The following is a 14,108-nucleotide window of genomic DNA, read 5'->3' as shown; positions in this document are numbered from 1 at the left end:
GGCTGTGATTTTAATTTGGAGCTAAGTCTTTCATGATAAACCTAGATTTAACAAAATGCCTCAGATGATATATTGTATATATTACAGTACTGGACAGTCCTCTGATTAAATAGATATTGCATCAGACTTCAAGGTCTGTTCTTTTGGGTGAGCTTATCTGCTTTCTCCATTTGTAGTCTCTTTAAAATACTAAGATGCCACAAACAATTTCACACAATATCAGGGGCTCAGATCATAGCAGCATAAGTGCCTAGTATCTATTTGATTTGTTAAACACATATGGAATTCTGTCTTATACTGGTTTTATAAGGAGCATAGTCTCAAGAACTTATTATGTTAGGAATTATGTTTTATTAATAATAAACAGATTAATAATCAATATATAAAAGTTACAATTATTATAACTCTGGGGATCCAAATTTCATTTGATTTGGCATCTTGATTTCTGGAGACTAAAGGAGGTGAAAAATAATTACAACAGGTTTCAATCTGTTGCAGTATTAAAATGGCGAATAAGACACTCTGAAAAGAATGTACTGAGACTGTTCTAGTCATGGTACAATGCAATTACAGCTAGCACCAAACTCAACACTGTTTAACTTTCCACATAACATTGTGATTTATCTTGATCCAAAGTTCTCAAAGAGGAGGTACACTGAAGTTACTAGAAAACATTGACTTGGAATTAAGATCTATCTTAAAAGCTTATTTGCGGGAAGTACTCTGGCCTTATTCAACAGATCACTGAGAAGCCTGGAAAAACAAATCCTGGAAAAGAATTATTATGTGCCAATTATATAAACAACAGAAGACTTTGTTATGTATGAACCAATTAGATTCCGTGCTGTTGAAAACCGTGTATGACATAATGCAATGCCAGCAGTTCAACAATATAAGGAAACCAGAGTGATAGCTAAAAACTTTAAAGCTAAAGATTTACAAATTGCGTCTTAATCCAGTTTTATCCCAACATAAAACCTGTGTTCTCTAAACATTCAATGTTTGCTTCTTAAGGAAAAGGAATGTAGTCATTTATCCTAATCATTAGAATCCTGGCTAATGATTTAAGAGTCTGAAACTCAAGGAACTTTTCATCAAAAGTGCTTGATACGACTTTAGAGCAGATCACTTTCTGCTCTTGAATTTGCCTTTGCTTCTCTTTCCTCATGCCTCGTCTACACAGGGCATACTCAGATTGCTTATACAAAGCCTTACTGTTGTGTTTGGAAAATCATGATGTATGGTGAATGTGTTTGTACAACATGGGCTCATTCAGAAATAGAAGTGTGCATATGAAATTCCACAAGATTTTTAAATTAAGATTTGATCTGGTAATTGACCAAAATTGACTATATCAATTTATTTATTAGATCTACTAAATAAGTTTATTCATTCATCTGCCCTCCCTCCCTTCCTCCCTTCCTTCCTTCCTTCCTTCCTTCCTTCCATCTATCTACCCACCTGCTCACCCACCTATCTGTCTGTCTGTCCATCCATCCATTCATCCTTCCATCTGACTGTCTCTCAGTCAATCCAAATAAGTTTTTATTGAGTATTTATGTGAGCCAACCACTATGCCAGGTGCTGAGAATTCAGTGGAAAACAAGATAGATTACCCTGACCTTTTTGAACTTATATTCTTTGGGTGAATACAAGCAATAATCAAGGAAAGAATAAATAAAATAATTACCAATTGTGATTAGTAGTATGAAGAACCTCAACAGAGTGTTATGTATAACATGTTGTTTATCTGATTTTCTCAGTTGTCTCAGAAAACAAACGTGTGAAAGTCCCATTATAGGGCTCTTATGATAGAAAGACAGTTGTGTCACTTTTGTTTATCAGGTTACCTAAAGGCCTAGTTTACTACCAGGTTCCTAATCAGTATTCAATAAGTTATTATTATTGTGGGTTTCTGTACGCTCTCAAGCATTTATTGTGGTCTGTAACTAGTTCCGGTTTAGAAACTGTTACTAGTCTGTAATAAGTATAGAAATTGAGAGTAAGCATTTCGAAATTCATTTTTATTTTCTACTTTTTAAAGTACTGGTGGTGGATTGGAAACTAAAACACAAAGCAAAACTGTCCTTTACCACAAATAGTGTAAAAAGCACGATTTACAAGACCATTTGTTCAGCTCTCTTGTAAAAAGGCCAAATGATAAAAAAGAAATAGCAATAATGTAAGGGGAAAGAAAGAAACATTCAATGCCACTAAAGGTTGAGCAGTTTATTCAGGGTTTAGTTAATGACTGCAGAAATGTTCTGTCCCACTCATAGCGTCTTCCTCTAAGAGCTGGGTCTAAGCTGGCATCAGAACACAGAGTCAGCTCCCTGTGGGGCACATGAGGCACCTGTCCTCTCTTTGCAGTACACAGCCTTCTCACTTCCATGCTGTGTTCTTACAGTCTTTAAGGAACAAGAATAGTTTTTTCTTTTCCTTAATATCCCTTTTGTTTCCTAAAATTCTCTTCTTGCCAGTCAGAATGGATATAAGAAGTTGATTTGACAACTGTCCACGTGCTTATCCACTGAGGAGTGGCAAGGCCCAACCTGCCTTCCGTGAGAATGTGAACTTATTCTTTATTTTAGGCCTAAACTTGATGCTCGCTTATTTTATTATGGCAGTATCTAAATATTAGAACTGTTGCAGATTTATTAATTTTCAAACTCATATTCATGTTTGGAACTAGATCAAGCTATAGGTCTCTGCTTCTGGCTTGAGCCCATTCTCAAAAATTATGTGCATTAAGACACTCTATCTTTGTTTTCTTCGATGCAAAATGGGCATTTTCAACCTTTTTGCCGTTCGTAAAGGTCAGTGATAAATGAACCCAGCATCAGGGGTCCAATCCGTTATGGCCAGTTTCTATATTGTTTTCCAGGGTTGCTCTATTCCAGATCAATTTTGGTCAGAATTTGAAGTGTGCAAAAAGGTTTGAATGAATAAGTGAAACTTCCCCTGGTGATGATTTAAAAAACAAACAAAACAACAACAGCGACAAGAAAACGGTTCCACTGGGGTTTTTTACTAACGTTTAATACCAGATTACATTTATGGTATTGTATCTATCTGTCACACGAGTAATTCCATCACTTATGTTCTAGGTGGGCCTCTTGGGAAGAACTGGATCAGGGAAGAGCACTTTGTTACTGGCTTTTTTGAGACTGCTGAACACCAAAGGAGAAATCCAAATAGATGGTGTGTCTTGGGATTCAGTAACTTTGCAACAGTGGAGGAAAGCCTTTGGAGTCGTACCACAGGTAAGCCAGAAAGACTTAGCTAGTAAAAAAAATGACTAAGTACATTTTTCCCTTTATTTGACACTTGCACTCAAATTCACATTTCCCTGCAAAATATATTCCCTATGTATCGCTGTCTTTTTTTTTCTGCAATGCAGCCTTTTCATACGGAGAAAAACTACTTCTAGAAGTTTGGAATTCTCTGACATACAGTTATTGAACTATTAATAGTTTTGATAGCTTTTTCCAGAAGACATAAACCACAGCAGGAGCATGGGGCTTTTGTTTTTATCAATTTTTTTTTTTTTCTGCTTCAGTGGTCTGAGCTCCAAGTTAACAATCACAGCAGGTTGAGAAATGCTTTGCAAGATATAAAAGATGCTGCTGAAATAACAAACACTTGGAAGCATGAAGTAGTGGAATTGAAAATAAAAAGTGTAATGATTGTTTTTTTTTGTTCTTTGAATAGAATGAACCATGTCAGAGTAATCTGTAGCTTTTTTTTTTTTAATGTCACTCTTTTATTTGCGTCACAAAGGATCTTCAGCCTCACTGGCTTAGTATATTCTATCTGTGTTATTGGGCAAGAGGACTTTTTAATTATGAGAGAAATAGCAACAGTTCCATTTTTAAATGATCTTAATGGAAACCAAGGAATGTCTTTACTGGGACCAAATCTGAAAGGCATGGGCTGTATATCTACTGGTGTTTGTTCTCATCTCTATGGATATAGTTGCTGTTTTAATATCTTTGTTCCCCTTGTACTAATGGGCACTGAATCCTTTCTACTACCATGGTCCTAAGAATTCTCTACTTTTAACACAAAATTAAAATGCCAGGAGCATCTCCAGGTAGATGCTACAGGCTGCAAATCTAGCCTGAGAAAACAGCTTGTATTTCTTGATAGATTACCTCTGTGGAACATTTGCTCCTTTCATCTAATGCGGCACTAAATATTGTAACTGCTAGACTGATGCTTTTAATTCATTTGTCTAAACTTTGTCATGTTGCCAGAAGCTTCATCAAAAGCTTTTTCAAAAGTTCAGCTTTGGTTGAACTTTTGAAAAACAGTATTGTTTCTTCAGAAAGAAAAAAGGGATTGTCAGAGGGTCTGAAGATAAAGAAACACTGGGAATACAAGTATCCCAAGGTGACAGCATTAGGCAAGATAACAATGTTGAAGAGCATGGGATAGAATTTGGTTTTCCGAGAAGCATTGCCTTCAGTTGACTCTGTTTTCTGATCCCATTTTAAACTACAGTAGTGAAACTTTTGTTCTTTTTTGTTGTTCTTGTTTATACAAATTTGCCCATTAGAATAAGCAAAGCTCTAAGAAATAATTTCAGTTTCATTGAGAATCCTTTAGTTTATCTGCCATGTGATGAATAGATTTTTGTTTTATTGTATGTTCTATTTAGGAACCCAAATATGCAAAACGTAGAGGAAAACCAAGTGGGCTAGAATTATGAAAATTCTTTATCTTGCCTCTCTGCCAACATGAATCTTCCAAACTTGCCTTTTCCCTCTTCTATGGCATCAAGTTTTTTATAAACTAAACAAGAAATACTTTGAGCTACGCCTTTAAAACTGTGTAATCGTGCTAATAAAAAGGCTTCTCATTGTACATGTTTATGACCCTGGTTTCTGGGACTGTCTTCCGGTATCACAAGGATGTCTGTAGACAGAAGGTACTATTTCTTGTACAGTGACATCTTGAGAACGTTAAGTGAATGCCCAAGAAAGAGAGAAAGAGGGTAAACTCCTCAGACCTTTATAACATCCAAACCAAGAGTTGCTTTTATTTTCCCAACTTTCCTTTGAAAGTTCAAATTAAGTAATTTTTTTCCTTTCCTGGAGTTTGATCTTTAAAAAGCAGAAAGAAGAAATTAAAAATCCAGGAACTATTTTTGTTTGCTTTTCCATCTTTTTTTTTTCCCTTCCATCTTTCTGACCTTACAAGAGGTTCCCCCAAGACCTCTGACATTGAGATAACAGAGATCTCTAGGTCAATTAGTCACTTGTTTTCAGACACATGAAACAGGCACTTTGAACAAGAAACTTCCCTCTCCCTCATAGTGATCCCGAGACGTCAGCTGTGGAATCACAAGATGTCATTAGTTTCGGCAAATTCTTGCAGTGTGTGTGTGTGTGTGTGTGTGTGTTTGTGTGTTCTTCCCTCCTGCAGCTAGAAAGCAATCTTAGAGAAGGTACCAGCGTGGAAAACAGGACATTGTGTACATTTCAAGGTGGAGCCTTCTTTAATTTGATCTACTTTACCTCTAAGCTCTGAGAGCATGGAGAAGACAGCGAGGCCTATAGTCAGCATCCCATTGGCTTAGGCAGTTGAACACCAAGACTTAAAATTGTTCATTCGCCTTGAATCTTGTTAATCACTTAATTCACGAAAAACAGAAAAATAAGTTTAAATTTATTTTAAAGCCTCAATTACAAATGTGAAAGGCTGCAAACTATAATTGGGGAATGACTAGGCCTATTCCTGTAATAAGACTTTATGATCTGAAAATAATCCACACCTGCATACGACTTCCACCAGAGCTGGAGCATCTTTTGCTATCAGGGATATCAGATAAGGCCAAATCATGTATCTGTAGAGCTGAACAATGAAACTGTGAGTGCAGCAGTTCACATTCAATTTCACAATAATTAACAATTTAATAATTAGTTATTAAACTACTTCCATATGCTTTAAATGATAATAAGTACCATAGGTTCCATACTTATGTAAAAGATACTGAGGTCCCAATCCCACCCATGAGCTTTCGGTGGGAACTCATTGCCTTAAGTCAGAGATCAGAGGAAGAAGCCAAGATGATAAATTAAGCATAGGTAATTAAGTATAGTGATGGAGTGCCGTGGGTAGTGATGAGCAAGAATCCAGCTCCAAGCTCTGTCATTGCTACCTCCACCACAGAACTGTAGCCTTCCTTCTTTTACTCCCACTGCTGTGCTTTTCTCACCTTATTCTTTGGAATTCTCTATTACATGTTGCACACAGATTAAACTTTTTACAGTAGCATTCCAGCTCTGTGATTTGCCAAGTCAAAAACCTTCTAGGACACCCCTTTCTTCACTGAATAACATCCAGATTCTTCCATTTGTGGTTTAGGTCCCTGATAATCTGGTCCCAACCCAACCTGCCCAGTCAGATCCACCACTCTTCATACCTGGGCACCTTTAAGTTTCAGTCAAGCTGGACTTACTGTGCCGTGAGATATACCTCACTTTTCTCGCTCATTTCCTCTGTCCGCGCACTTCCTCTGTCTGAGATGATCTTCCTTCACTGGAGTCACTTTGGCATCTCCGATGTTAAACTCTGCCAGATGGCCTTTTCTGACTCCCTCCCTTTCCCTGTTAACCCTGACTCTAACCCCAGCTCTCCACTCCCACATCCCAATCCCAGATGGGATCTAGAACTTTGTTTACAAATCTCTCCTGGTACTTCTCTGTGTCTTGTATTGGAATTATCTGTGTATTTGTTTAATTTCCACTCAGTATTATAAACACTTTGTAGACATTACTAGTTAAGGAAGCAAGACGTAAAGACAAAATCATCAACAATCAAAGAAATCTAGCAAGAAGAATAGAGTAGCAATGCTAAATTAAACATAGATTTTTTTTCCCTTACTGATTTTTCTATCTCTTATATAGCACATACAGTAAGTTACATGGTAGGAATTCAAGATGTATATTTTTCTGCTGAGTCACTAAATGCTTGCTCTCTTTTACAAGAGGCTGTGGTTCTACGAGTGTCTGGGTTTTCTTGCCGTATAACCTTATGCAATTTATTTAATTTCTCTGAGCCTCGATTTCCTTGTCCGTAAAATGTGTATAATGGTAGTAACTACTTCATTGGGGTTTTATGAGGATTAAATGAGTAAAGGAATAAATAACTCGAAGTACTTAAACTACTCCCTGGCCTGTAGCAATTACAACACACTGTGTTATGCTGGTTGTTACTATTTTTTAGAGTTCCTTGAGGATAGAGAAGCATGTCTCTTTCATCTTTGTATTGGATTGGAAATGAACAAATGAGTATTGACAGTTTCACAAAGAAGATGATGATGAAGGTGGGCCTTAAAGGGTCGTAAAATGTGTAGGTTTTAGAAGGGTTGGGGGCAGGGAGTTGTGGAGAGGATATTCCAGGATCCTAGACACGGATATTGTAAACAGCTACAGAGGTGGAACTAGAAAGAGCTGTGGGGGCAAAATGGGCAGAGGAGGCCGCCTGTTAGGGAGCGTCAGGAGAAAGAGGGAAAGACTTCACTAGTACTAAAGTGGTCAAGGAGTGGGTTGAGTCTTCTTGAGCTGGGAGGAGGGTGGTAAAAGGGCAGCCGAAGAACATGCTGCGGCTGGCTGTGTGTGGACAGAGGAGCAGGCAGGATGGGAAGCAGGGAGATGGGCTCAGACACTCTCTAGCTGTGATGTGGTAAAAGCCTGGACTAAAGTGCAGAGGACAGTGGGCATTGGGCGTGGAGTGCCGAATTCAAGGGAGAAAAGAAAAATAACTAGTATGGACATTAGTGCAACACAATTGTACTATTTCTGAGCCTAACCATTTGAAATTTGTGATAATTTGGCCAGATCTGAAAATCATTTTTTAATGCTATTTCTGAAAAAGTGTGTATTAAAACGTAGTGTAAAAAACAAAACAAAACAAAAAACGTAGTGTAAAAGGTTGTGAAACATTAAATGACTTTACAGAAACAATAATCTGAACACGTTACATGCAGTTATTTACATACAAATAAATGATATGTACATCAAAATTTTAAAGTTATTCTCAAGTTGTTATCAACCTTAAACATTTTTGACTAATAAAATTCACCTTGTTTTTGTTCCTAGATGTTCCTAAAAGCAAAGCAGCATTTATTTTTAGACATTCTGTAATCCAACCTTAGGATCTCGATTTGTTCATATTGGATGAATTTTTATTGTACAAATTCAATGTATAATACAGTTTTGCAAACATTGCCAAAAGGCAAGATCACAGACACTTTGATGCTTATAAACATTTGAGCCACATTTTAATAAAACTGTACATTGTATGTGTATATATATATATATTGTGTATATATGTGTGTATATATATATTTTTCCCCCCTTCTGAGCCAAAACAAAACAACACTATATACTTAAGGAGTCATTCCTCCCACTTGTTTAATTTATACTACACTCAATAACCACAGAAGACAGATGCTTTTTTGTTTTTCATCTGACCTCCAAGGCTAAAGCATAATGCCTGTTGCTGTGATGCGTGGCCAGCCCTGAACGCCCCACACAGGCTCAGCCATCGCCACTGAGCTGAGCGGTTGAGGAGTCAGCTTCAGGGAAGAGATGAGTCAGGTGGCGAACAATGGTGCTCTCTTTGTTCTTCCTTGAGCCCCAAGAACTGTTCTTTGTAGCGTACATACATGATGACATTACATAAATATCAAATATTTGCACATCCTAATTTTCCTACCGGTGAACAGTTTCTTGAAAGAGAGGTAGATGATCATTGTGATATATAATTTCCAGCGTATTTTTTGTTGCACAATCAGACTGTGCCTCCTTGGCCAAACCATATAACTTCTTAGGACCCTGGCTGTTTCATCCGTACACCAGGAAAAGGACATAGATGACCTCCAAGGACCTCTCAGCTTTAGAGATGAGTTTGTAGAAACACTGTTTCCAATAGTATAGAAAACAATGGGACACCCACTGGCACCCCTCAAAGCAAATGAGTGCCAGGTACTATTTGTCAGACAAGAATGGAATGTTTGATTAATTGTATGAAACTGAATTTTAACTGAACCAGTTTGTTCACTTAATTTTTCTTTAAAGTTAAAATTAAAGTATTATTTTAATGCTAGACAATAAACTGTAAACAAAAGACCTATAGAATTTCTGAATGGTATCAAATCCACTACATCTAAAACTTTTGTATGTCTAGTTTCAACAAAAACTTTCTTCCTTTGTAATTTTGAATATATATCTGTTTTAAATAAGAGTAATATCTAGTATATTGCCATACATTTATTATGTATAAATTATCAGGCTTCTGTGAAAAAAGTTAGGCATACCATTTCTCAAGCAATTACAAACATCAAAGTTTTAATGCGCTGTTAGTACTATTCATTTAAACACTCTAGGTTGTGGTAGCTATTCTTTCAAAAGGAAGAAAAATAGTATGTGCTGAACTGTGGCTATGATGTTTCATAGTTTTTACTTCTTATGTTCACATCAGCCCATTTATTTATTCAGGCAGTGTTTACTGAGCATATACTATGTAAAGCCTGTGTGCTAATGACAGCGTACACAGCAAAGTTATGGTCTAGGAGAGGAGATAGACATTAAAAACAAAATGCTCATAAATGCATATGTAATTTTAATATTCACTATAAGCCGTATCCTACTGGACGACCTTATTCCGTGTTAAGAATCAAGAGAGATTCTCTGAGGAAGTGACATTGAACTTGAGACCTGAAGGATGTAATTGGCCATAGGAAGAAGGTAGGGGATGAGATTCCCAGGCAGGGAGGATAGAATGTGTGAAGTGAACTGAGGAAGTAAAAGAAACCCAGGTGGCTGGCGGCTGGAGTGAAAAAGGGAGTGGAGTAGCCAAGGGCACTAAATGAGACAGGCGAAGTGGAAGCGGCTGCATCGTGCAGGGTCTGTAGGCCATCTTAAGGGTTTTACATTTTGCTCTGAATGTAATGGAAGGCCACTGACAGTTTTTTAAAAGGTTAGTGACATGATGCAACTTACACTTGTGGTGATTGCTTTGGTTGCTAAATGAGAGTGGACTGGGCGGGAGGCAAGAGTGAAAGGAAGGAAACCAATGAGGAGGTTCTTACAGCGTTCAGAGAAAGATACTGGTGGCTTGAACTATGTGGTGGCCGTAGAGATAGAGAAACAAATGGATTTCAGATATATTGGGGAAAACAATCCACAGGACTGATGATTGGTTCCTTTTAGGAGGATCAGGAAGAAAGATAAGTCATGGATGACTCCAAAGTTTGTGGATTGATAAAACGAAGGTGCCACCTATCAAAATGGGAAAACCCAAAGTTAGAGCAGATTTGAGAAGAAAGGTAGCATCTCCCCATTTTACAATAACACTAAGGCTCAGAGAGATTGGGTTCCTGTTCACAGGTATACCTACCAGGCCAGAGCTGCATTGCCACAGCATCTTAGCAAGGCACTTTGCCTTTATAACTTCTGTGTCTGCTTTGATGTTATGACACCTTTGGCCTCTACACAGTCCTCCAGAATAATGGCCTTTTCCATTTGGCCAAAGTAAAATTTCCTATTGTGCTCTTCCATTGGCTGTGTTAAGTCTCTTTGAAAGTTACAAGGTCACTGTAACCCATATAAAAGCCCTCAAGTCAGGTCCTGAATAGGAACAGGAAGCTAAAATCTCTACTCCCAGTGCAGGAACTGAGCCTATGACCAGAGGGATGGATAGCAGTGCTTGGATTATGACCATGCTGCCGAGCACTGATGGGCTCTTTATGGACCCAGTGGGCAGCACCTGCTCAACCTTTTATCTTTCTTGCGCTCCAGATAGGAATAAAAACTGGTCTGCCCAGGACTTGAGGCATTTTGCTATGGTTATGAGGAGCACAGGTTTGGAGACAAACACTCTTAGGTTTGAATTCCAACTCTATAACTACTAGCTAAGTAACCCTGGGCAAGTCACTTAACTTCTCCCAGCTGTGATTTCTTCATGTACAATAAGATCTATTTCATTAGGTTGATATGAAGATAAAAAGAGATAACACATGTAAAGAGCCTTACCTGGCACATGGTAAGCCTGCCGTAGACCGGAGCTCTGTGTTCTGGCCTCTGAGTTCCCGGTGGAGATAACTTTAGTGACTGAGGTAGTACATTGGCTTATACTTGGTAAACCCTCACAGTTGTTATTTCCTATGTTTCTCAATAATGCTAGAAGCTTTTATATAAAGGAACATAATATTAAAAGAAAACATGTGAAAAACAGTAAATGGCAAAATTCCATTGGCAAGCCTTTGAACTTTAGATACTAAATAAACCTAATTGCTTCAATAATACATTGGCATTCTCAGAGCCACTTCTTATTTAATTCTCTTTATCAGAATCTCCTGATAGCACACTTTGTCTGCTCTCTTTAGCTTATTTGGACATTACTTTCATTTACTTGGAAGCTTGGAGGAGGATGTACAAATATATCCATCGTCTCTTATGAGTCATATATTTGTCCCTTATATTCACTTTTTTAAAAAAAATTTTATTTATTTATTTATTTATGGCTGTGTTGGGTCTTCGTTTCTGTGCGAGGGCTTTCTCTAGTTGTGGCAAGCGGGGGCCACTCCTCATCGCGGTGCGCAGGCCTCTCACTATTGCGGCCTCTCTTGTTGCGGAGCACAGGCTCCAGATGCGCAGGCTCAGTAATTGTGGCTCACGGGCCTAGTTGCTCCGCGGCATGTGGGATCCTCCCAGACCAGGGCTCGAACCCGTGTCCCCTGCATTGACAGGCAGATTCTCAACCACTGCGCCACCAGGGAAGCCCTTATATTCACTTCTGTAAAGCAATGGAAGCATCCCTTAGGAACGTGATTTGATGCAGATTAAGAAATACCAGCATAAGTCTTGTTGCCTTCTCCAGAGGGTTCCTGTGATATCTGGCCACAACTTTGTTCTTTAAGCCATAAATTATGCCCCGGGGAATGAGGTTTCTAATGTGACTCTCCTTGAACTTGGCTGCCATGGTGAGGATATTCTCCTTCTGCCTGAGAGGCACAGACACCATTCATCTGGGGCTGACTTACCTTGTGCAGTTCCTCACAGACCAGTTGGGCACTGAACATTCTCTCTTAGTCTAAGGCAATTAGTGAAAACTAAAGCTTCAAAGAATTTAGTTCTCAATTCTCCTGACTGGATGTTATTAACCAAAGGCAAAAGAAAAATGGTAAAGAAAAAAATTTTCTGAATGTTACGTCAAAAGTATTTTTCAGTTCACCCATGTGTACAGAGAGAGAGAGAGAGAGAGACCTAAATATTATTTTTATTGTTGCATCAGCATTTCCCAGTGAGACAGTGATTGTCTTTAAAAAATTTTTTTTATTCATATAGGCAGACCTAAGTAGACAGTGATGTAGCAAGTAGGGGTGATAGTTGTGCAATGCTCCTTACAGGAAATTTGCTTGTCATTTTGCCACCTCAGCAGGATCCAGCTCGTCTGCCTCCCTTCCCTTCTGTGACATGCATTCAGTTAAACAAATATTTGATTTTCGTTCTTTCACTGATTTCTAAGTCGTGACACTCTCCTGTGTCTGTCTGGTTGTATAAGTAGAAGTGTGCCTTGGTTTATAGACCATATGAACATATGTGTTTGAGTGTCTGTAAATTCATAGAGTTTCAGAATCCCTGAGGAAGCTAGGATCATAAAAGAAATCCAAGGAAAATACATGAACAAAATAGGAATTTCTTCTAACAAGTTAATTATAACTCATAAACTTATAATTTTTAACTTTAATTTTATATTATATTTGTTCATAGTAAGGAATATTACTAGGAATAAAAAAAATTTAATTTCCCACAACTTATAGTGATCTCAATTTCTTTATTCTAAGGACATTGTGATTAGATAAGTGTTAACAAGAGACTTCAAATGTAGCTGTAATATTTTATTTCTTAAAAAAGATACAAAGCAAATATGATAAAAATTTAAGAAAACTGGATGGTAAGTGCATGGATGTTTGTTGTGCTATTTTTTAAAATATTTTTTTCTGTGTGGAATATTTCACAATAAAATGAGGGAAATATACAAAGTTGTTTAGGTTATTCATGCTTTCCTCTTTTTTTTTTATTGCTATAGAAAGTATTCATCTTTTATGGAACATTTAGAAAAAACTTGGATCCTTACGGGCAGTGGAGTGATCAAGAAATATGGAAAGTTGCTGATGAAGTAAGTATGCTCACTGAAGTAATTTTGAAAAAGGTTGCTCATAACACACGAGTGGTTATCACAGCTGAGAGAATTTTATGCACTTTGTGCATGTATGTGCATGTGTGTGTGGATAACTTTAAAATGGAAAACTCTAATATACCTCGAGCACCAAGTTTTCTGGATTAGACCTAGCCCTTTCCTCAGTAGTAAGTCTCCAACTATCAGCCCCCAGAGACAGTATACTTCGGCCTTCTTCCCAAACGCGCATCACTGAGACATGAACTAGGAGAGACCCAGACACCTACAGCACACCAGGATTATTCCCAATACAGAGGCGCATCTGTCCACACCTTCTCATCTACTCCCTGTCTGGGTTCTGAAACTTTCCCAGCACAAGAAGGAGGCTTTGGTTTGACATGATATACTTCTCTGGGAAGCATAGGTTTAGCACAAAAGGTTAATGATCATCCTAGAACACCTGCAGATGGCTACAATCTTCTCTGGAAGTCACCAGAAATCAACTGCCTTCAGAGGCTTTGGCTATGAGCACCTCCAGCCAAAATACCACATGACCTAGACGTGGCAGACTCTATTCCTTGAGGTCATTAGGACACCATAGGAAATACATGGATTAAAATGGAATCTAAATTCCTAAATAATACCCTGTATTTACCCTCCAGGTGGTTCATTATAACTGAAGGCATTATATGGAGGAATTTAGGGTTGGGGGAGAACTAGAGTGGGCTTCTTCGTTCCCTTAACAGACACCCTAGGTGTTAACTGATAGTTCTTGAAATACAGGCATTATTTTTAAGAAAAGGAGAACATAAATTGTTCCAGTTTACTAAACTTGAGGTTTATGTCCAAAGCTCTGGATGGTGGCAGAGTACAATTATGGGACCTAAGAACGTTGAGATGCAAAGGTCTTCTCAGGG

The 14,108-nt window shown here is 38.0% G+C and overlaps 1 protein-coding gene across 3 annotated transcripts in view; it reads left to right on the top strand.

Annotated features, from left to right (window-relative positions):
* Nucleotides 1-14,108, top strand: part of CFTR (CF transmembrane conductance regulator) — a 195,621-nt gene that overhangs the window by 167,166 nt on the left and 14,347 nt on the right. For all 3 annotated transcript variants that reach the window (XM_057550593.1, XM_057550594.1, XM_007195128.2), the window contains 2 exons: nucleotides 3,108-3,263; nucleotides 13,102-13,191. In XM_057550593.1, coding sequence (XP_057406576.1) covers nucleotides 3,108-3,263; nucleotides 13,102-13,191 — 246 coding nt within the window. The remainder of the gene's footprint in view (nucleotides 1-3,107; nucleotides 3,264-13,101; nucleotides 13,192-14,108) is intronic.

Source organism: Balaenoptera acutorostrata, chromosome 7 (genome assembly GCF_949987535.1).
Source record: "Balaenoptera acutorostrata chromosome 7, mBalAcu1.1, whole genome shotgun sequence".
NCBI classification, from domain to species: Eukaryota; Metazoa; Chordata; class Mammalia; order Artiodactyla; family Balaenopteridae; genus Balaenoptera; species Balaenoptera acutorostrata.
Note: the sequence above shows the minus strand (reverse complement) of the source record. Positions and strands in the feature narration are given on the sequence as shown.